The 25,632-nt window shown below is 32.3% G+C and overlaps 1 protein-coding gene across 1 annotated transcript in view; it reads left to right on the top strand.

The window, feature by feature from the left end:
- Window positions 1-25,001, top strand: part of LOC149545941 (magnesium/proton exchanger-like) — a 281,445-nt gene extending 256,444 nt beyond the window's left edge. Inside the window, exon 14 of the mRNA XM_089790886.1 lies at window positions 24,542-25,001. Within this exon, the coding sequence (XP_089647012.1) occupies window positions 24,542-24,620 (79 nt within the window). The 3' untranslated portion in view covers window positions 24,621-25,001. The remainder of the gene's footprint in view (window positions 1-24,541) is intronic.
- Window positions 25,002-25,632: the final 631 nt, after the last annotated feature.

Here is a 25,632-nt window from a genome sequence, read left to right as displayed (position 1 = left end):
TTTAATAGAATTGTGAGCATCTCTCCCTAGTAGAGTCACCAATTTGTTGGCTCTCAAAATTGTTGATTGAAAACCTACAAGACTATCCTGCTTGATGCTAGGAAATCAACAAAATTTTGTTCAACAAAGAAGGTTGAAACACAATCTCTCAGCCTCCACACTTAAGGCTTTAGAAAAACTAGGTGTTGTACCTTCTATCATATCTCTTATAGAGGATAAAAATTGATAGTGCAGACTTATAATTGACATTCTTGAGTGGGAAAACATTTTCTTAAGGAGAGATCAAGTTATGAAATTTTGAATAAATATTAATTAATAGCGAAACATATGCATGCAAATGAGTAAGGAAAAGAATATTACCTTCCACAAAACTATACTTTTCCTTCAAAGGAGTAAAACATGAGTCATTTTCCATTAAGAGAATAGAGTCAACAATAATATTTTTTGTGAATATCAAACCACTTGGAGATAAGAAGACTATCATCAATTGTTGGACAATGAACTTGAAGTAAGAAAACCCTAGTTAAATTTTATTTAACTTTAGGAATGAAGACCAATTATACATAATCAACATACAAGTTATGCTTATCAAAGATTTGCTCCAATTTCAATATGTCAACACCAATATAAATCCAAGAAGATAATTCACAAACATCAATATCAATGATTGATTCCCCATATTTGGAAAAGAAACAATGTATTTTTATTGATTCAAGAAAATAAGTATAATTGGGTTGTGACTAGTTGCAATGTCTACTTTATGCAATACATATACTTATACTATTCAATATATTTATTTATTTGTATATCCTATCCTATATTCTATATCTAATCAAGGTCCTAGTACCCTTTATTATAGAAAAAAGGGTGTAAAAAGCTCTAGACATTCAAAAAAAGGAAACTTACTAATAACTGATTGCAACCATTCACCAAAATTAATATTTACAAAGTCTAAAGAAGTTTAAAACAAAATTACAGATCTTGTATCATATCAAGAATTTCTTCAAAATACTAGTTTCCATGAAGATCCTTAAACTCTGCAAGGATGGTACAAACGTCAACTATATCTTCCTCAAGTTCTAATTTATGAGTATCAGTGATGTAGTTAGCATAGCTTGTTCATAGTTCCCAAGAAACCGCATCCATGCTATTGAGGAGATCTAACTGGTCTTCCTCAGCTAGTCGTAAGTTAGGATACATGAATGGCTATGGCTCTTCCTTTGCAATGAAACCTTGAATTGGTAATCCCATGATGAGGTTTTCTTGGACCTACATAAACACATAACATAAAAAATCTTGCACTACAAGGATGTTACAAGTGAATTGACCTTATAAGGACCTTCTAAACAATGGTCAATAAATGCATTAAATTGGAGCAACTATTCACACACACACACACACATAAAGAAATTATCACACCTATTTTAGTGTTGATTTAATACAAAAAAAATTATGCTTTCTCATTTAATACACATGTTGTGTTGCAATACTAAAGAAATATTTTTTCAAATATCAATTTTCATAATTACAACCCTAAAAAAATTCTTCCTCACATGAAATCACGAAATTAGAATGTTAGAAGATGACAAAGTGTAAAATGGAAATATTGAACAGAAGGAACCATGCTTGATGCAAAATCACTATATCAGAATCAACAAATCTTTCTTGATGCAAAATCATGAAATCAAAAGACTAAATTTATATGGCTAGTGGAATCGCAAAATTAGAGAAACATTGCTACTTTAATTCCACAGTCATGAAATCAAAGCATCCTTTTTCCTACTTATTTGATATTCCAAGAAATTATTAAATCACAATTCTGAGTCCCAAGTATGGAAATGAGGAATAGTTTGTTTATGGAGAGATTTGTTTTAAAGATCCACTAGTTTGTAGATTAAAGAAAGTATTTTTATGAACTAGATAAAGCACCTAGAGATTGGCATGTGTGGATAGGAAAGAATTTGATCAGTTTGGGATTTGTGAAAGGTAATGCAGACAAGAAATTATGTTTAAGAAATAATGAAGATAATTTAATAATTATTATTGTATTTGTGGATGACATCATTTTTGGGAGGTAATGATGTGTTAGGAATGTTTAGAATAATTGAGAGAGAGGGAGGGGGTGGGGGGTGAATTAGTTACTCAAGGTCCACAAGCACCATTTGAATAATTAAACATAAATATTCATTATTTTTCTTATCCTTTTGTTGCTTGGTCTTGACGGTAATGATAAAAATTACTATCTTAAACATAAAATGGTTTTCTTAATGAAAATATTATCAAATGTAAAAACATAGAAATAATTCACCACAAATTTGACACTAAGATTTCACGTAGAAATCCAATTTGGGAAAAAACCACTAGCAACATGTCACCACTTTTTCACTCTTTCAAAGTGAGCCCTATTAGGAGCCAACCCTGTTAAAGGTTTGTAGTACATATTGTTAAATGTGACCTAGTTAGATGGTTTAATCACCCTATTAGGAGTGACCTTGTTAGAGGACTTTGATCATTTCATTTAGAATGTCACCTTCTTAAAGGATTTACATAGATTGCTAAGTCTTCCAAATGACTATTATGTCAACCTCTGTTAAAAGGATTTCAACACAAACCATTTATAATGATTAGAAAGAAAATATTAGTTTTTGATCTGTATGATTACAAATCACTTTGAAATTTCACATCTCTATTTGGTTCATGCACTGAGTGGTTGATAAGCTCTCCATTGTTGTCTATGTTTTTTATTAGCTTCACAACCCTTCAAGAAATCAATCTTCTACTTAAACAATATTAGTTAATCCTTTTTCTCATATTCACTTATCAATATCAACATCATTTGTGTAAGAAATATCCTTTATCTTCACATTTACTCATGCACTTATGCATCTCTAATCAACTTTCTTATGTACTCTCCTCACACATTAGCACACATAGTGATACTAACTCTTTCTTTCCATTTTGAGGCTCTAGACCTCTTTATATAGGCAATTATCTCTTTACCATTTTCCAAAATCACCATAGATCTTAGGGTTTAGGATTAGGTTCAAAATGATTCATTGTGCCAAACCTTGAATTTAATGATCCAACTCATCAATCTTATCTTCAATGTGATTTACATCTCCCAAGAACTCAACTAAGTCAAGTAGGAATCATGATTTCCTCAAAATTCATTATCAACAATGTTATTCAACAATCACTAAGTTTTAACACTTGACCATCACTTAACACTCAGTCACTATAAAATTCTAGCTTAGCATCAACTAACTTTTTTAGTCAATACTAATGCTTAGTCAACAATAGATTTTCTTGGCACTTATTATGGCTCGGTTGACATTAGCATAACTTTCCTTAGCCATCTACTCTATTTCTCGGCTTGTATTACCTTTCTTGATATAAACAACAAAGTCTATCTAATAAAATGTACATTTGTGGCCTCCTTTTCATAACTCAACGTTTCCTCTAGGTGCTATCATTATGAGCAATTTCTCAAATCCACTTCATCAATCAAATAGATATGACATTCAAATTAGGTAGCAATATGTCTTACTAATAGATTTGACATTAATGAAAAAACAATAATTGTTCCAATTGTAAGTTTACAATAATCTCCCTCTTTGGCTCTAAAACACACCTCCTCCACCTCTGCATGCACTGGTCAGGTGCATGTTCACTTAAATGTGTGATCAATATCCTTAGTTTCATTCTAGTTTATCCCTCTGAAAGAATAGATCTCCCTCTTGGATACATTTCTCCATTCTCTGATTTATGTATATCTCCTTCTTTCTCATTTTATCTACGTTAGTATCTCTCCCTCTGTGAGATTAATGAAGGATTTGATCAATACAAATTTACAATGCCTTCGAACACTTGCATGCAAAAAACCTGTCATAGAATAAAAATATAAGAGGAGGCAAGAGTTTTTCTTTGAAAATTATGCAAATGTGTTCTTATAAATGAAAGAGATAAAAAAATTACAAAAGATCAATCCTTATAAAAGGAGATCAAAACCTGAAAGGGTAACCTAAAAAGGAAAATCTATTTAATAATTACTAATTAATTATTAAATAGCGATGCAAAAAGGTGCATAAAGTAAAATATTAAGAAGGGAATAAAATGAATTTAATAAATGAAATGAAATTAACACTTAACTCTAGCACCCCACCTTAAGATGAGTAACTCTGCAGCTAAGAACAATGCAGAAAGAGCAAGGAAACTATAATGAAATGTTGAAAGAAAAATTGGGTCTTGACAACAAGGCTTGATGAGGTATGCAATCACAACTAAATCTCTATGAAACAAAGAAATAGAAAAAACCCAATGGCAAAAACTCTACTCTAAAAAGAGATATTAGTAAAAAGAAGGAACAAAGGACTAATCACTAAGACCCCCAAGGACAACTTCCTTGACCCCAAGAATAGAACACATTTGAAGATACCATGGGGATGCAAAAGGTTTAGTGATGATGTGTGCAACCTGCTCAACAGTAGGAATGTACTCCAAGCTCAAGGCGCCATCCTAAATGAGATGCCTGATGAAATGCATGTGAAGTTTGATGTGCTTGGTCTGTTGATGCTCAACTAGGTTGTATGAAATGTGTATAACACTTTGATTATCACACCATAGAAATGTGGGACTATCATGAGAAAATCCAAACTCTATCATTAATTATCGAAGCCACAAAATCTCCTGACTAGCTAATATAGCTGCCTTGTATTTTGCCTCTATAGATTATAATGTGTAAGCAAGATTATTCTTGTAAGACCATGTGATAGGACCAAAACTAAGACAAAATACAAAACTAGAAGTAGACTTGCAATCATCAATATCACCAGCCCAATTTGAATCTATGAAACCAACAATGTGAGGATCTTCTGATGTGTAGTGAATGCCATAACATGTTGTACCTCTAATATACCTCAAAATATATTTGGATGCTTGCCAATGACTCTCATGAGGAGCATGGTAGAATCAAGAGACAAGTCCAACTATAAAGGAAATATCAGGACATGTGTGTCAAGTACAATAGACTGCTCACAAGTTGTCTGTATAGAGTGGAATCTACTATAGGAGTAGACCAAGTGGTAGATAAAACAACACCTAATTGAAAAGGTGTGCGGGTAGGCTTGCAATCAAGCATGTTGAATCTCTAAAGCATATCAAGAGCATACTTTTACTGGATTATGGCTATCCCATCTGAAGACTAAACAACCTATAGGCCCAAAAAATAGTGCAAAAGTCCAAGATCTATCATCTCAAACTGCTCTCTCAATGCTTGTTGAACATCCTGTATCATGGAGACTAAGCTTCATGTGATGATGAGGTCATCAAAATAAAGAACAAGTATCAATAAGTCACCTCCATGACATTGAATGTAAATTGTAGGGTTAGAATGACACTGAGTGAACTGTGAAGCAAGCAAGAAGGAATCCATCTTCTCATATCAAGCCCTAGGTAATTGTTTGAGGCCATATAAAGACCTCCAAAGTTGGCATACCAATGAAGAGTCCTACAAAAAACCATGAGGCTACTCCAAATAGATCTTCTCATGAAGCTCTCCATGTAGAAAAGCACTCTTCACATCGATCTGGAAAACTATCCATCCCTATGAAGTTGGTAGAGGGAGTACAAGGCGAATAGAATTCATCTTGGCAATAGGGGAAAAGGTCTCAGAGTAATCAATACCCTCAACCTATGAAAAACCCTTTGCAACAAGATGTACCTTGTATGTATCAATAGAACCATCTGAAACATACTTTGTACGGTACACCCAACGACACTAGACCAACTTTCTTCCTTTCAGAAGAGGACAAAGATCCCATTCATGGTTCTTCATCAAAGAAGAATACTCCTCATCCATAGACCTGTCCCACTTTGAGTGTCCTATTGCTTGTGAAATTTTTGAGGATCATCTAAAATGGCAAGAATCAAAAGGACACTACTTATAGTTTGAGAATGAGTATGGTGTGCATTTGTAAGATCACCTACCAAAGGTCCAACTACATCAATAGTGTCACAAGCCTGCTTGGGCACTTGTGGAACATTTGGTGGAGGTGGTGAAGGGGGATCAATATCAAGACCTTCTTCAGAGGATGCATAATCCTATAGAGGAGTAGAGGAAGTAGTAGGTAGTGAAGAAGAAGCTGAAGATGGAGGATTCATTGAAGTATAACACTCATCGAACTGAACATCTCACCGAAACAAGACATCTCTAGAATCAGGATCAAAAAGCTTGTATGCTTTCACATCCTCACAGTAGCCAATAAAAATGAGTGGTCGGCTCTTCTTCTTCATGGATTTCCATTGAGCATCTAGAATAAATGCCCAAGGCTCACTAGCAAAAATGTGAAAAGTAGAAACATTAGGCTTGACATGAGTCCAAGCCTCCTTAGGAGTCAAGTATTGCAATGCCTTGTGAGGCATCTATTTCTGAATATAGTTGGCATAATTGATAGCCTCAACCCAAAATGAAGAACACATAGCACAAGACTATATCATACAATTGGTTAATGTTGCATTCTTTCTCTTTGCAACCCCATTTTGTTGAGGTGTATGGGGAACAAAGAATGGATGTTGTAAACCATGCTCAATGCAAGAATCTCTAAATACTAGAATGTTGCATGGCCTCCTCTAATGCCTCTAGATTTTTCCAACACCTAGAAACTAGATGTGCTTCATTGCCACAAAAACTACAGGGTTCACCTATATACTTCTTAGTCTTGGAGGAAGACTCACTAGACTTAGAAGTATTACCCTTCTGAGAGGGCTTCTGAGCATCTGATTTGGGAGGAGGGTTAACGAAACTCTCACTACATGTTGAATCTATCTTATGCTTTGATTTCTACTTCAACTTTTCTATAGATGTCTGAGCTACCAATGCCCTTATCTTAGAACCAGTCGCGGTATCCAACTATATAAGCTTTTAATGCTCTCTAGTCAAGCGATCACAAAAGACCTCAAAATTAGGCATAACAAATCTATTCCCCAAAGCATCTTTGGTGGAATAGAATGTGGAAGAAAATATCTAAAAATTCCCTTGAAGCTTAGAGAGAATCAAATAGGTGCACTTAGCATCATTCTTTCTCTTTCCACAACCCTACAACAAGGATCTTTGTTGAGTAAACTTCATCAAGAAGTCATCAATAGTCAGAAAGGAATTCGACACAAGTGATGTAAGCTCCATCTCTCTCTAAAGTGCCTTGAATTGATTTACTGTACCAAACAAGCCTTGAAGCTTGGTCCACATTGCTAGGGGAATATTGCACCCATCCAAATGAAACTATAGACTATCTAATACCTATAATGCAATCAATCTGATTGCCTCATCCATCTTGTTACTATACTGCATGACCTCAAAAGGCCTCTGTAAAATAGGTTGCATGACATCTAAACATGACTACAACCCTTTTGACCAAAGAAGCTGAGTCATCGAGGTCTTCTAGGTGTGATAATTGTGAGGGGTTAGAAGTTTTAGAGAAGAAGTTGTCTCAACCATTGTTTTATAAAGGGTTTTTTAAATTTTCTGATATAATTATCTAATAACAAAAAATAATATAAAATTGCCCCCCACAATGCAATAAACCAAACTCTAGCTTACAAATGGGATTGCGTAAATGAGAGAAGAGAAAAAAAAACTTCATATATGAATAAAAAATACCTGGTACCAAATATTGATGATAAGACAGAGAATTTGGAAATTCTTGAGAATATCTTTTTGGCATTTTTTTTGAAATGGAAAATGGAGCTATAAGAAAGAAGTTATGCACCCTAGAAGATAGAAGTCATCAATAGATTTCAAGTACCAAAATACGTATCAATTTGGAAAAAAAATTCCAAAAATTCCTTCTCCATCGTCTCTATCTTAGAACCATCTTTTCAATGCTTTTCTTGGATTGGAAAGAGACCCCCATATGCTCGAGTTACTACAAAAAAAGTGACAGGGCCCTTGAAAGCTTGGAAAAGAATTTGTTTAAAAAAAAATAATTTAAAAATTAAAACACCATTGGTTGAGTAGTGGTGGTGGCCAGGCGGCGTCTGGGTGGCATCATGGCAGAGCTGAGCCTGAGCGGCGCTTGGGTGAAGTGGAGCAGAGAGGAGTTGGCGCGACGACCGCAAGCAAGTGGTGATCTGGAAAAATAAAAAGTTGACACCAAAATTTGAACATCGTTCGGCGTTGGTAAGGGCCTGCGGGCTGGAAAAATACTAAGCATTTTTTTTTTGAATTTTTTAAAAAATTGTCTTGTAATGCATGCAGGAGGCCGTATGGCCTTCTAGGCAATTTTTTTTGGCCTATTGGATCAAAAAATGGACAAACTTTATATGGAAACGTGGGTTTTGATGCCTTTTGGATCCATTTGTGACATCTGTTTGACCTCAACATGCTCTAAAATTTAATGACCCCTCCCCTCTTTTCACAAAAATAACTCAAAAAATTTTAGATTTGTTCTGTCAAACCCTCATTCTCCTTTTTCTCCAAATAATGAACAAGCTAGAATAGATTTAACTCTGATACCATGAAGTATTTGATTAATACAAATCCACAAAGCTTTTGAACACTTGCATGCAAAAAACTTGTCACAGAAGAAAAATACAAGAAGAGGCAAGGGTTTTTCTCTGAAAATTATGCAAATGTATTCTCAGAAACGAAGGAGATAAAAAACAATTACAAAAGATCAATCCTTATAAAAGGAGATCAAAACCCAAAAGGGTAACCTAAAAAGGAAAAACTATTTAATAATTACTAATTAATTATTAAATAGAGATGAAAAAAGGTGCATAAAGTAAAATCTTGAGAAGGGAATAAAGAAAATTTAATAAATTAAATTAAATTAGTGCTTTACTCTAACAATTAATGCCAATGACATTTAGCTTCCATAGCTTCAATCTCCTTACACATATGAATTATGTAGATTTTGCATGTCTGGTTGAATTTTGTCATGTGTTTATCACTAATCTATTATGCTATACTTGACTATCTACCTTAGGCATTTCCCAAAGTAGAATTGTGTTGCATCAATGTGTAAGATATTCTAATTAGCACATTTGATGCAATGCGCCTTGTCTCCTTAAGTAGTTTTTTTTAGGGGAACCACCCCTAATTTAGCTCTATGATATTCATGAGCATATTTAGGTAAGGCTTTTGTGAATATGTCAACAATCTATTCTTTTGTGTGCACATATTCTAGCTTCACGTCTTTGTCTTAAAATAATTCCCTCAAGTCAAGTAGTGATACTTGATAGCAATGTGCTTTGTCTTAGTGTGCATCACAAGATTCTTTGAAATGTTGATAGCACTTGTGTTATCACAATAGATAACCACTTAATTTGTAACTTCTTCTTTCATTCCTTTCAATAATTGTTTTATCCACATAATATTTGAATAGTTTACTGCAACTTCCACATACTCAGCTTGAGATATTGTATGAGAAATACAATTATGTTTCTTATTTGTCCATGACACCAATCTTTTTCCTAGAAATAATGCATCTCCAATAGTTCTTATTCTATCATCAATATTTCTTGCATAATCTAAATCTGTGAATACCTTCAATTCAAATCTACCACTTTTCTTGTAATACAATCCATAGTCTTCTATACATTTTAAATATCTCATTATTCTTTTCATTATCATCATCTGATTCTCTTTAGCATTTTCTAAAAATATAGCAAGTATCCCAACTTCTAAAGCAACATATGGTCTATTGTAAACAACATATTGTAATTTTCCAATCATGGATATATATAAGGTCTAGTTCACTTTTGTAGAATGATGTAGTAGGTCAATCTCAACTCACAGAGAAATTAATAAATTCATAAGAAAACACAATATAGACTTAAACTCTCAATTCTTCATCCCTCAAAACTACTTCTTCATGGATTTCTAACTCCATTAAATAACAACTACTCCAAAAAATAGAAAATTTCCAAATTTGGAAAAATTTGACAATAGGAAAAACATGCCATTTTTGGTAACTTCTAAAAAACCTCTGAAAGTAATTTTGAAGTTTCCTAAATCTACCCTTTAAACCAAAAAGGAAAATTGCCAACTAATCTCCAAAATTTAGAAAGAAATTTCGAAGTTATTACAAAGTAGAATTTTAAAAAAAAAACCTAAGATATTTTAAAACTGAAATTCTGAGGTCAAGATGGAATTTTTGGCTCTTGAAAAAATAATCGAAACAACCCCAATAGAGCTGGCTAAGTTGGAATCCACCTCAACTATAGATTTTGAAAAAAACTAAGAAAACACTAAGAAAACCCAGATTTGAGTCAAAAGTTATGACTCTCTGAACTCCCTACATCACAGAATCATCATTCTTAGATAGCTTATGTCTTGTTGACATATGTATTCTCACTAGTCTTGAATCTTCCATACTAAAAGTCTTTAGTATCTCCTTGATGTATTTGGATTGAATAATAAAAATACCTAACTTCATTTGGCATACTTGTAATCCAACAAAAAATTTGATTTTAGCAAACATAAACATTTCAAATTCCTTCTTCATTTCACCGGAAAATGATTTTCATAATGCTTCTCTTCCTCTAAATATAATATAATCAATAAATGTTTTAGATAATAGTACTTCATTGTTCTTACCATTTTTAAAATATAGATTACTATTATCATTTGTCCTCTTGACACCAATATTTACCAAATAGTTATTTAATCTTTCATAACATGCTCTTTGATCTTGTTTCAATTCATAAAGAGCTTTTTTTAGTTTACATGCCATGCTCTTCTTGTCTAGATCTACAAATCCTTCAAGTTGATCAATGTACACTTCTTCCTCAAGTATACCATTTGAAAATGCATATTTGACATCCATTTGATATACCTTCAAATTCTTGTAGGCTAAGTATGCAAGTAGAGTCCTGACTCCTTCAAGTCTTTCCACAGGAGCAAAAGTTTCTCCATATTCAACTCCTTCTTGAGCATATCCCTTGCATACCATTCTTGCCTTGTTTCTTGTTACTTCTTTATTTTTGTTGAGTTTTTTTTCCTAAAAACCCACTTTGTTCCAATAACATTTTTTTTCTTTAGGTCTTGGCACTAAAGTCCAAATATTGTTATTCTCAATCTAGTCAATTTTTTCGTTCATTTCTTGAATCCAATCTTCATTGTCTAAAGCATCTTTTACTGATTTGGGCTCAAATTCACAAAGTAAGCACATGTCATTTTTGAGTCTTTGTCACGACACTTGATTCAAAATCACCAATGATCTATTTAGGTGTATGATGTCTTCTCACATACTTTGCTAACATGAGTAGTTTCCTTCTTTGTTCTTCTATTCATTTTGAAAAATAATCTCAAGCTCATTTTCTCTTTCTTGTTTAGGTTCTAGTTCATGTCTTGCATGCTCAAAATTTTCTATCCAATTCTTAATATTTCTTGTCTATGACTTGACATCTTGATTTTGTTGTTTGACATCCACTCTTTATTGCTTGACAAATTGTATTTGTATTTCATGATTTCCTATCTACTGAGAGACTACAACTTGATTTCCTTGTTCATTAGGAGTGCTTGGAGAATCATCATCCACATAGATGAATGCACTATAGTCTTCAGGTTATTCTTTACATGAAATGTCACTGCTTTATCAAAACTCATAAATTTTCACATTTGTAATTTTCACAACTTTGTTAGTGTAAGAGTTTAAACACTTGTAAGATTTTGTCTTGGTGGAATATCTTTGGAATATAGCTTCATCACTCTTTGCATCAGGTTTTTCATTCATATTATTTGTAAATACATAACATCCACTTCCAAATATTTTAAAATATTTCACATTAGAAGCATATCCATACCACAATTCAAAAGGTGTAGCATTTGTACCTTTCTTGACATGTACTCTATTCAGGGTATAGACAATAGTACTAATTGATGGGGACACGACCCAAGAATAGAATGGAACCAACCGAAAGGGAAAATATATTAACTGAGAAAATAAGCTAGTACAAATAGTACAGAGAAAATAAACTTCAGAACATGCCCTAAGGGCTTACAATAGCATAAATCTGGAGAATATTTCTCCTTTTAGCACCTCCTCTCAAACTCCACTCCGAACTGCCTTTTACAATGCCAGAAATCTCCTTAAATAGACCCCAGAGGGTTAAGGACTAGGAGTACATTCTAGAAAGTGCTAGTAGGCATCCACCAAAAAAATAGAAGGTTCCAAAAGCTGCATTAGAAGTCGGTGTAAATCTAGAAGAATCCAGAAACGGTAGCCAAACTTTCGGGAGGCATAACTTTTGAACCGTAGCTCCGATTGATGAACCGTTTACATCTTCGAAAAGCTCTCAAAGCACTCTATAGCCCTATGGAAAAGCTTTTCTCGTCCCCCATTTTTTGACCCTTTTCGAGGTCATTTAATGCCCCAAACCTGACTTTGAAGCATTCTTAGGAGGTCTCCAAAACTTGAAAAACTGCAATAACTTTCAAACCGTGGGGCCTATTGACCTGATTATTTTTCTAGAATGCTCTAAATCATGATTACATTCATTTGGCCAATTCACACCTTCTAGTTTACCGAAATGATGGCCCAAATACATGCTCCTATTTTTTTGGGATTTTCAAATGCACTGATAGTTGAACTATGAGAGTTGGAACCTTTATTTGAGCCAAATGGGTATCCAAAAATATAAAGACATGAAATAGAAACTCAGTCTAAGTACATTTTTTTGGTTGACACAGGATTGCCCTTATACCTCTGGATGCTCCTGCATCACTAATAGTTTCTCTCCAATACTTCATTGATATACCCTTCTCCATCATTAATGTTCTTGCACATTCCATTATTGATATGTTTCTCCTTTCAACTATCCTATTTTAAGGAGGGGTCCTTGGTATTGATATATGTCTTTTGATTCCTCTGTAAACAAAATGTATTGAACTCATTAGAAATGAATTCACCACATGTGTTAGATCTCAAGAACTTTAGGCTCTTCCCTATTTATTTTTCAACTTTGGCTAAATACCACTTAAATAACTAAAAAACATCATATTTAGCTTTAAGAAACATCACATCCATCATCCTAGAGTAATCATCAACAAATAGAATGAAATACTTATCTCCACAATAGCTTTTAACATCAATGGGTCCATATAGATCAATATGAACCAATTCCAAAATATTACTATCAGTGTATATTTTTCTCTTAAAACTAGACATAATCATTTTTCCCTGTCGACATTTTTTACATATGGCATTGTCAGACTTCTTCAGTTTAGGCAACCTTCATACTTTCTTCATCTTAGTAATGTTCACCAAATCATCAAAGTTCACATTACATAATATTTTGTGTCATAACCAAACATCTTCTTTTTGTGCAAGGAAACATGTTTCATTTGATATATCTAGATAGAACAAGTTACCTCATGTCTAATCACTAGGTCCAACCATCTTTCCATCAGCATCATGTATCTTGGCCTTCCTATTATAAAATTCAACTATGTAACCTGATTTGTTCAGATGTGAAACACTCAACAAATTATAGTTAAGTCCTTCAACCTAGTAAACATTGCCACACTTTATCTTGTTAGTTAGTTGAATAATACCTTTACCTTTTACAACACATGAGATATCATTACCAAATTTAACACATCCACCTTTGTATGGACCAATATTCTCAAATTTATCTTTATCACCACTCATATGATTAGTGCATCCATTGTTAATTATTCATCTATCATTTTTGTTTACATATGAGATTAATGCAATTTTCTCATCCTCATCAGAATCTTCTTTCATAGCAACATAGACAACTTCTATTGGAATTCATAAGTGGGAAGATTACTTCTGGGGGGTGTGGTGAATCAAAAGTAACGCATTTTAACCTCTAAAACTTTTACTTGAAATCAATTACATGCATGTAAACTTATCTAATAAATATAAAAGTAAAGACATGCATGAAAACACATAACACAAGATTTTAGTCACCCAGAAACCCTCTAAAATGAGAAGGTAAGACTGGGGTGGGGATGACACCCACAACTTATCACTACAACAATATGTAATCGATTAGTTTTAGAATGTTTTGACCATCATTGATGATCTTCCCTATGAGAAACCTACCCTGTTAAAGGCTCAACACACTGTTAAATGTGCACTTGTCAAAAGGATTTTACAAACATTCACTTGGAATGTCACCCTGTTAAAGGATTTACAACATGGTTTCTAAACCAACCTATCAACATAGGATTTTCATTCTCCTAATATAATGGTTAGAGTGTATAGAAGAATTTTTGACCTTATTACTTACAACCTTTTGTTGTTGATTTCAAGTCGATGCTCTGTCCAATCTGCTCTAATCCTTTTCTGATCTGACATCTCTCTCTTCAATTTGTTGATGCCTTGTTCTTCTTTAACTGATTTGTCTCTTCCCCTATTTCTCTAAGTCACCCTTAACTCTTCTACTCTTCTCTCAACTCTATTCCTTCAACTCTTTTTTTTCAAAAACTTGAATCATGAGGCTTTGTCCTTCTTTTAAAGGTTTCATGACTTAGGGTTTGTTGTGAATCTACGACTGAGATTCATTCATTTTGCCTCTTTAGCATTTGAATTATTTTATTGGTTGCATGAAAAATACATAGGGATTCTAAAAGATTCAATCTTATCTTCTAGAACTCAAAATATGTCTCTTAGATGCCATGCAACATGATTTGCAACTGAGTTTGTGAAGGCACAAACTCATATGTTAAAATAGTGTCACTCGACACTTACTATTTGCTGATGCTCGACACATAATGTTTACTGGTGCTCGACACATATTGTATTTATGTCTTGCTTAGCATCTATACTTCACTCGGCATCTATACTAGCTCGGCATCAATTGTGACTCAACACATATAGTTCACTCAGCACCTATAGTCACTCGACACTGTCTATCTGCTCAACATATGAATAGATCAGCACCTATTGGATTTCTGGCTCGACACATATTATAGCTTGGCACTTGTATTATACTTGGCATCAACTTAGAAATTTGTTAAGTGTGTTGACACTCAATGGTCAAAACCAATCTGAGACCAACAAACTTCATCATCATTATTCTTAGATTCATTGTTAGTTTCTTCTTCAATAATAAAAAAATATTTCTTACCTTTGTCATCCTTATTTCTCTTGTAGTCTTTATCATCTCTTCTTCTTTTGTACTTTCTTTCCTTCCTTTCACCCTTTTCATCTCTTTAAGAACACCTAGCAACAATATGACCAACCTTGTTGCATGAGAAATAAATAATTGGAAAGTTTCCTCTGTATTTACCTTTTCCAAATATTTTTTCAATAAGGGCTTCAAGTTCATCAATTTTATCATTAGTACTATCACTGTCAGTCTTCACATGTTTACTTTCCTTTTTGTAAGAACTAATTGTGACTTGAAGATAGATTCAATAGTAGTAGGTATGTAGTTATCAAAATTAGACATCTCAAAAGCACTTAGTCTACCAATTACACCTTTTAAGGTCAAAGTGTTACCTAGTGTGTGTCTTAGTTCTTTCATAGATTAAACCCTAATGACATATATAGGGAGTGGATTCATCAATATCTTGCTTATTACTATTTCATCTTTGATTTTCCTATTTGCACTATGAATAGAATTAACAACTTCTTTGAATCTTGTGTAGTATTGTACTATATTCTCACCTTTGATCATTCTCATGTCATTGAATTTATCTCTCAAGCTCTTTCATTTGGCTCTCAAGACATTGTTATCACCTTCATATATGGTTTTCATTTTGTCTCACATTTTCTTTGCACTGTCACCATCTTTTAAGTCATAAAACTTAGAATAACTTAGGGCTAAGGCAATCTCCAACATTGCTCAAGATTATGTTCTTTCTTTTTCTTTAGTTGCTTAGCTATCAGAGGAATAGTTATTACCTTCACATACTCATTGTCCACAAAGTTGATAGCAACATCACAAATATTGGATATGTGCAACCTTATCAAGGTCTACTATGCAAGAAAGTTATCCTTGTTCAACTTTGGTACATCTCTCTTATGTGTCATGATCTCTGACTTTAAGTACCTTCAAAATTTTCTCTAAAATTACCATGCTCTGATACCAATTATTAGAAATGTTAAGAATAACGGGGGGGGGGGGGGAGAATTAGTTGCTCAAGGCCCATAAATATCATTTGAACAATTAAATATAAACATTCAATTTTCTGGTTATCTTGCTATCACTTGGTCTCTACTGTAATTATAAAATTACTATCTTCAACATAACATGATTTTCTTAATGAAAACATCATCTAATGTAAAAATATATAAAGTATTCACCACACATTTGACACTAGGATGTGGAAACCCAATTTGGGAAAAATTTGCAGCAACATGTCACCATTTTTTCACTCTTTCAAAGTGAGTTATGTTAGGAGTCAACCCTATTAAAAATTTACAATACACACTATTAAATGTGACCCAGTTAGAGCATTTAATCACCCTGTTAAGAGTGTCCTTGTAAGAGGACTTTGATCATTCCATTTAGAATGTCACCATATTAAAGGATTTACACAAACTATTATGTCTTCTAAATGACTATTTGGTTAACCTCTATTAAAAGGATTTCAATAAAAACTATTTACAATTATTTGAAAGAAAAGAGTAGGTTCTTATCTGTATGATTACATCCCACTTTACAAGTTAAGTTCTTTGTTTGGTTCATGTATTGAGTCATTGATAAGATCTCCATTTTCATCTCTGTTCTTGATTAGCTTGGCAACCCTTCAAGAAATCAATCTTCTCCTTAAACAACACATAATCTTTTTTGTCAATTTCACTTATCAATATCAGCAACATCTGTGTAAGCAATATCCTTTAGCTTCACATTCACTTATGCACTTATGCATCTTTGATCAACCTTTTGTACTCACCTCACACATTAGCACACATAGTAGCACTCACACTCACTTTCCATTCAACTCTACACCTCTTTATATAGACAATTATTGTTTCACCCCTTTCCACAATTACCATAGATCTTAGGGTTTATGACAAGGTTCAACATGATTCATTGTATCTGACCATCTTCTTGATCTTCCTCTAGAAAATTCTTTGAAATTCATTTGTTAGGTCTTTACCTAATCCTCACCTTGAATTTAATGATTCAACTCATCAATCTTATCTTCAACATGGTTTAAATCTCTCAAGAAATCAACTGAGTTAGTTGGGAACCACAATTTTCTTCAAAATTCATTCTCAACACTATTACTCTACAATCATTAAGTTTTGACACTTGGTAATTACTTAACACTATTACTCTGCAATCAAAGTGTATCTAATCAAATATCCATTTGTGGCTTCCTTTTTATCACTCAACCTTTCCTCTAGATGCTATTGTTATGAAAAATTTCTCAAATCCTCTTCATCAATCAAATAGATATGACATTTATATTCGGTAGCAATATGTCTTACCAATAGATTTGACATCAATGAAAAAACAACAATTGTCCCAATTGTAAGCTTCCAAAATGATGAAGTTAGAAAGACATTTTTAGAAGAGATGAAGAATGAATTTGAGACGAGTATGATTGGTGAGATGAAATATTTTTTTGGATTGAAATGGTTTAGAATAAGGATGACATATTCAATCAAAAATAAGGTAGAAATCCATGATAGGTAGATTGAAATATTTGATACATACTAGACCTATTATAGCTAATGTAGTTGGAATTATACCATGATTTAAAGAAGATCCTAAAGAGACCCATCTTCCAATAATAAACATAATTTCCAAATATTTCAAAGGAAATTTAGCTTATGGGCTATGATATGATAGATCACATGATTTCACATTTTGTGCATACACTAATGTTGATTGGGTAGGAAATGTTGATGACAGAAAGAGAACTAGAGGTGGAGCATTTTTCTTGGGAGGAAGATTGGTTTCTTATTTAAGAAAGACAAAAGATAGCATTTCTCAAAGCACAACAGAGGTAGGATATGTAGCATCAATGAACAATTGTAATCAGATAATTTGGGAGGAAAAATATTGAAGGATATTGGAATTGAGTTTGTGGAACCTGTTATCACATATTTTGATTACATAAGTACGATTATCATGTCAAAGAATGCAATGTTAATGTATACGAGGATTAGTAATGCAAAGAACACTAAATATCAAATCAAAAGTATTCACAAAACTAAATAAACGTAACTTCAAGATAGACTAAGATGAGCTCTCAATTGAGAATATGAGCCATTAATGGGCTCTCTCAATGAGAAGCTCTCTTGTTGAGTAGCTTTGTCTAATTAGATGTATGCTCGATTTTCCAAAGGCTTCAATGGTGTTCTTGATGGATTTTGGCTTGGGTGAATGGATTTGATGTAAAACGACTTCTCAAAAATGGCATTATGGCTTTATTTCATGATCAAAATGGCATTACTTTGTTACTATGGGTGATTGTGTTAAAATGGCTTGGGAGAGGATTCCTTAAATAGGCAAAGGGCTTGAGGGATCAAGGGCTAGGATGCAAGGATGAGAGAAAGCTTATGGAAGGTTTAGATTGAATGAGAGGAGAGCACATGGATTGTACTTCCTTACAGCCAATCAAGGAGTGACACATGTCACAGGGTCATTGGTTAGAGCAAGAGGGGTTGAGGGGTCAACAAAGGAGGCTCAAAGCTCATAAAGACCCTCATAATGGCTTGTAAGAGCAACGAATGAGCTTGTAAGAGTCATTTATGGCTTTGTGGGCTTCATAAAATTTTATGGTTGGGATATTTGTGAGAGAGTTGAGATATTTGACTTAGGTTGGATTAAGAAAGTCTTAAGCTTGACTTAGGAATGTGCAAATGATTAAGACTTGGATTAAGCTTGGGTTAAGATTAGATTAGGCTTGTTAGAGATGGGCAAGTGGATGGCATTTAATGAGGTTGGGTGAAGGAGGAGATATTTGTTGGCTTTGGCTTGGGTTAGCAAGTTTTAACCCATGTTTAGGGAATGTGACAAGGTTGGGGGGGGGATTAGGATTAGGGTCAAAGATAATGATTGATATCTTCTAGAAGAATCTAGGCTTTGGATGAGGACGAAGACTTTCTAGAAGAGTCTAGAACTTCCTAGGATGAGGATAAATAAGGTTTTTAGGAAATAAATAAAGTTTTATTTATTTCAAGAGTTTGGGTTGAGGAGATATTTATTAAAATATTTTTAATAAACATGAGGATTAATATTTAATCTTAATTAAATATTTTGAGTTGGGATTAGGGGTAGGAAATGATGGGATTAGCCTTTAATTGAAACTAAAGAAGGATTAGAAGATTTTCGAAGAGGTTAGTGGTCTTAAAGAAATTGGGCAAGTTTTGGGCAAAAAATTAAATAAATGATTTATTTTGGGATTTTTGGTCAATTTATTAATTAAATAATTAATAAATAAGGAAATAATGTTTAAATAAGATTTAAACATTTTTGGGAGGGATTCCTTAATTAAATATTTTAAATTAAGATAAAGGGATTTAATGACAAAAACAAATTAATTAATTAAACAAATAATTAATTAATAAATGATGATGTCATCATGGGCTTTTTTAGAAAATAAAAATACTTTATTTTCTAAAGGATTTTTAGGTGTCTACAGTTACATTCATAGACAAAACACATTTCAATTAAGTATCACTTTTTGAGAGAATAGGTAGTAGAGAAACATATTATATTGGTGTATGTTAAAATAAAGGAAAATATAATAGACATATTTTCAAAATATTTGGATAGAGATATATTTGAGTACTTAAGAGGCACCCTTGGGGTCATGCCTCAACCATTTTTAGAGTAGTTGATTTAGATATTGCATCAATTTAATATGAATCAAAGCACTATTCTTTTGTTTGGATTGCATGCTTGATTCTTCTTCTATGGGGGGAGTATCTATATTTGACCTAAGTCATTAAGGAATTTTGGTAATGGTATTCACTAGTGTATGTGGGGCTACATGACTACATTCGGCCCCAGTATGGATCCTTTATGCTATGCAGTTACTAGTTTAGATAATATCCTCATCCCAATCATTAGTCGAGTAGAAGGAGAAGACACTTGAGATTTTGTAGATTGGATTAGACGTGATTTCATTAATAGGGATACTATCATCCTTTATAATTGATGTCAATGTGGGAGAGTAATATAGGAAAAACACTGTTCCAAACTAATGGGGGAGAGATATACATTATGGGGAGATTAGAACATGAAAAACCCTTTACAACATGATTATAAGGAAGTGTTATATTACATTCATGAGAAAAATGAATGGCAGAGTAATGGAAAATGAAGAAGAAATATATTTTGGTATCCATGGTACTTATATGTTTTTCATCTAAGTAATGCCAAAGGGGGAGATTTTTATCATAAATTCTTGATGTTACTAGAACTATGATTGTACATGGGGTATATTTTTAGTATGTTAGAGAGATGATTGAATTCTTATATGTTGCAATCATGACTTTTTTTCATTGATGTCAACATATCAATTTTCTAGATAGTTCAGGCAGAGTTGCAATGGAAGATTCTCTCAATGATGTTCATGGTCAAAGAATTATGTTCTGCACACTTAGAGGAGAATTATAGAACATGTTTTGATGTTACATATATGTTCTTGGAAAAAATATGTAGATTTTTGTAAGTTATAGAAGATTACGTGGAGACTATTCTCAATGGAAGTTTCTAGAAAGTAAGTGTTTAGGGGTAAAATAGAAGCACTTTAATGAGGTGTAGGCCTCCACTTTATGACACTAAGCCATTAAAATATGTATGTGAAGAGAAAAGGACAATCTCCAAATATAATAGTGTGTGATAGTATCAAATATGTTAGTATTTAATTTAATTGTATGAAAGAATATAAGGGAATGCACTCCAAGCCTGTATGTGATAGTGTGTATGCAAAATTGAACTAATTGATAAAATAATGTAGATTTATATGATATGCGTACAATCAACCTAGTTATGATATAGATATGGGATAAGGATATGAAATGAAATAAAGCATGAAACACTCATCTTGAAATACATAGCAGAAGATGTATTTTAGCTCCACAAATTGTGAATCCAAGCCTATTTGTATATATCTAAATAAAATAAAATAAATTGATGAAACCTAGAAATCATTTTTTATAGAAAATTAGTATGGTCCAGGTCAACCTAGAGGATCATATTTTCATAGGGTTGACGTGTATTAGGGGCATTGTAAAAATTTCAAACCTATAATCACCCAAAAATGACCATCTAGACTATGAGCTCCCTTACTAGAATTTTTGCTTAAATTAGCTATTGCTTATCTTTGATCAAATCATCATTTTACTATTTATTTGATTACAACCTATGGTTTGATCACATTATCCAAAGTCTTTATTTAATTGAAATAAATTTGTCCCTTTTAATTAAATAAAGTCCAAAAAATCATACTTATCCTAATTTTGCACAAAAAAACATTATTCTTATTTTAAAAATAAATAAAAAAGGCATTTTTGTCTCACATGAGATGTACACTTTCCAAGGTGGGTGAAATATTTATCTTCCACCACACATCTTCTTCCTCTTAAATATATCCATTGATCTTACTTAGGTGAGATTCTTGTATATATGGATCACTCAAGACTCGTTCTCCACCCTTGATTTTGCCTATTATTCTCTACCATCCATTTTTCTTTCAAACAAGGCTCTCTCCTTACTTTGTCATCTCTTACACACTTACAATATTGTTACGGTACATGTTTTCCTGGTGATTTAGGAGCATTTGGAGTACTCACTTTGCACTTACTTTTCACTCATTTTGCATTTACATTCTCTTTCTTTAATTTAGTTTAGTTTTATTTTATACATAGATTAGCTCACATAACTTAACTAGGTGTTCTTGTAACTTTTCATAGTTATTAGCTTAGATCTTGCATTGCATTAAATTTAATTCTTGGTTCTTCTATATTTACACTCTTGTCTCTACTCTTTAAATCTTCTATTCCATGGTGCACCTTGCAATGGTTGTTTTAGCTAGGTTTATTTGAGAGCCACAATCTCATAGCTCTTGCACACCATATATAGGTAGCTATAGGTTTCCTCTTGAGATACTCTTCATCATGGGTATTCTCATGTGTAATCATTTATATAAGTGTACCCTACTTTTGTAAACAAAACCAACTTCTCCAGAGAGCTCTCAAAAATTTATTTCCAAATCTATGTGCACAATTCCACTATCCTATTTATGCATACAAAAAAAAATAGTTTTTGGGTTTTGGTGGGGGAGAGATTTCCTTGTTCAAGCCCTAAATTGAGGAATTAACCTTTGAATGTAAAAGTAAATGTATGTAAATTAAACAAGATAAATGTAGGTACTCACCTTTCTTGTATAAACCCTTGTCAATAAGGATTTATCATGGTAAATATAGTAGATATTGATAATCATGTTTGACATTAATGACAAAAAAAATCCAATCATATATTTCTAATAGTGATAATTAGAAGGTCTTAATTATTAATTATTTATAATAAAAAGTTCTAAAAAATTTCTTTAGGTACTTTTATGAGCTTGGGTGAAATTCCCACTCTAGAAAGGTGGTTTTGAAGCTATCTTGATACATCAAAAAAGGAATTTGCATACTTGAACTTGTTCGCATAGAAATAAATGCACTTGAATTCATCTTTTTCCAACAATTTGAAAATCACTTTGCATGCAAATTTGAAATGAGGTGCATATTTTTCAAATTGTATAGTTTTCAAGAGGAATTCAAATATTCCAAAACATTGAGGGATTAATACTATTAATTTTTTTTGTGGGCCTTCAACAAAATTGATGTTGGTTTTTCATACTATTTGAAATAAAACAATATGTTTAATGCATCATTTGTATTAATGTTTTAAAAAGATAATTTTATTTAGTTTTATATTAATGCATAGTATCAACATCATTTGTAGTGGTCATTTTTTGTATGGTTTGGAGTAACCCTCCCTATATTCCCTATCACAAAGTCTTTTGATCATGTTGATGATTTACTTCCATCTAAATTTGATTTGTTTTTGTACTTTGTTTGTCAATATTTTGGAGAACCTTGGTTTGATATGTAATTTTAATTTGGATTTCAACCAATGTGATGTATTTTTTGATATACAAACAAATTCATCACCTACAAGAAAAACACTTTCTCAAATGGTCAAGCCAAATATATTTTTCTTACTTTCCTAAGAATTGTATCCATTCACGAAATTTTTTAATATTATAAATAAATACAATGGTTCATTGTAAAAATGATGAATATACCCTAGAATAATTTAAGATGAAGCTAAAATTACCTAATTCCAAAATTCACAATCATAATGAATGAGATAACATGAACTGTCATTAGTATAATTTTTAATGCAAGAGCATAGTTGGGTTGTTGGAAATGTTTCAATACCCAAAAATATTGCCTTTTGGTTTATCCATTTAGTATTTATCTTGACTGTTTTCCTATTTTTTCTTTTCTATTATGTGATCAATCTAGCTAGATACTTCTCTTATGCAATCCTTATGAAATTGTCTAGGCATCATGAAGATCCCTTGTCTCTCTTCATAGCTTGTTCTGATATTCCCAAATGAAGTTATCTTAAGATTGATCCAATCTTTTACTGGCTTTTGTGTTCTAAAAATTAGTGTGGTGAGTTGTGGCTTGTGATGAAGATTCACAACATGTGAATTGGCTCATTATTATATGTTAATACAAATTTGATTGATCCTCTTGCATGTTTGCATGACATGCAATATTCATTTGGGGTTTTTCTTATGGTTTGGGTCCTCACCTATTTGTTTATAATACATTTCCTTTGTCTTAGAAATTAATGATCAGACAACCCAACCGGTGGCTGGTGATCTTGTATATATATAGGGTAGTAGCTCTTGTTTAAGTAGTGTTGAGTGCGGAAAGAGTGTTATATTATTAGGAGGTTAAAGTAGATTCAACGAAGTAACTAGGATATTTGATGTTTTTTTGATCTTTCATAATTTGAAGGATAACTATTTGTGAACTTGTTAATGAAGAGAGTGAATGTATTTGACTTGTAGCAATTTTATATTGACAATGGTGATGCAATGCCTACATTAGCAAACCAACATTATGATAATCTAGTGACCTTTATTTTATTTATGTTTAATGCTTGTTAGTTTTTGTGGGCATTTCCATTGTTGCATATTCTAGTTGCAAGGTTAAATATCTCCCTTGGGTAGTCTCCTTCCTTGACCACATTAATCTAATAAAAGGTAAAATAATACCTAAGTTTAACTTAAATGAATAAAATAATGAAAAGATATAATAACAACCTAATTAATCCAATTTGAATTGACACAATATTAAATATAATTTTCTATTGTCTAATATTAATATTTTTCCATATCATAAAATATATAGAAGTGTTTCAAGAATTATATCATGAAATTGTGACGTTTTTAAATATACACATAAATTGCCTTGACCTGATTTTTAATTTATTTTAAGTTTCAAAATGTTGAGTATGTATTTCTTATCATTTGGAGGTTTTGTATTGAGTTAAAGAAAATATCTTAATCTCTTAAATGACTTCGTAACATGTGCAGCAATTCAGCAAACATCTTTGTTGGTATAGGGATACCGTGGTTGATTAATACCATATATAATAGAGTTGCTCTTGGATAAGAATTGCGTGTTCCTAGCGACGGACTAAGTTTTCCCCTTGTTCTATTCTTTATCATGTCTTTTCTATGCACAGTGGCATTAGTTTTAAGGCGTTACTTCTTTGGTGCTGAACTTGGAGGACCACGGGTGTGGGCTTGGATAACATGTTTTTACCTCATGTTTCTTTGGGTTGCCTATGCTCTTCTAGCTTCTCTCAATGCTTCTCATGTAATATAAATCTACATTCCTTGGAGCAAGAGAAGAATGGAGTGATTTTCACTTTTGTTTTGAATTGGCTATTATTCAGTAATGACATAGAAACATACTATCATTTTTCCTACATTTAAATTTGTAAACATTGATATTTAGTGGCCAATATTGATAATTGATTATTTGGAATAATTCTATTTATTTTATGTTGATTTTTTCATCTATTTTTATTTTCTTATTATTGTTTTGAAGTATTATAGATTTAAAAATTTATAGAATGAAGAAAAAATTGTTGGAAATTAACAACATCAATGCATGATTATAATATATTTAAATATATTTATATTTCTAAATAATTGTGATTTTTTAAATCATTTTAATATAATATTATTCTATATTTAGAAGTTTTATTTTTAAGATTCTATTTTTTATTAGAGAAGTAATTTGAGTGGAGTAGATGCATGAGAATAATATATTTAGATTTCTTCATATACATTTCTCTAAAAGTTGTTGATTTATTGAGGAGTAAACATGATAGACAAGATACTGAGAGCGGGGATGGGGGGGTGAATCAAAATGTTTAACAGTTTATACTTTTCACTAGCTCATTCACATTGATCAATAACTTGTGCATGTAGAAGTTATAATATAAATCTACTATAACATATAAATCTGATCAATCACATGCATGAAAATAAAACACAACATAATACTTGTTACTTAGAAACCCTCCAAGCTGAAGGTAGAACTAGGGTGGGGATAACACCCAAAAATCTTCACTACTACAGTAATAAAGTTAACTAATTAAGGTTACAATGCTTGA

This window comes from Cupressus sempervirens, chromosome 7 (assembly GCF_028749045.1).
Source record: "Cupressus sempervirens isolate cs-2001-9-10 chromosome 7, ASM2874904v1, whole genome shotgun sequence".
Classification (NCBI taxonomy): domain Eukaryota; kingdom Viridiplantae; phylum Streptophyta; class Pinopsida; order Cupressales; family Cupressaceae; genus Cupressus; species Cupressus sempervirens.
This window is presented reverse-complemented; position numbering and strand designations above follow the sequence as displayed.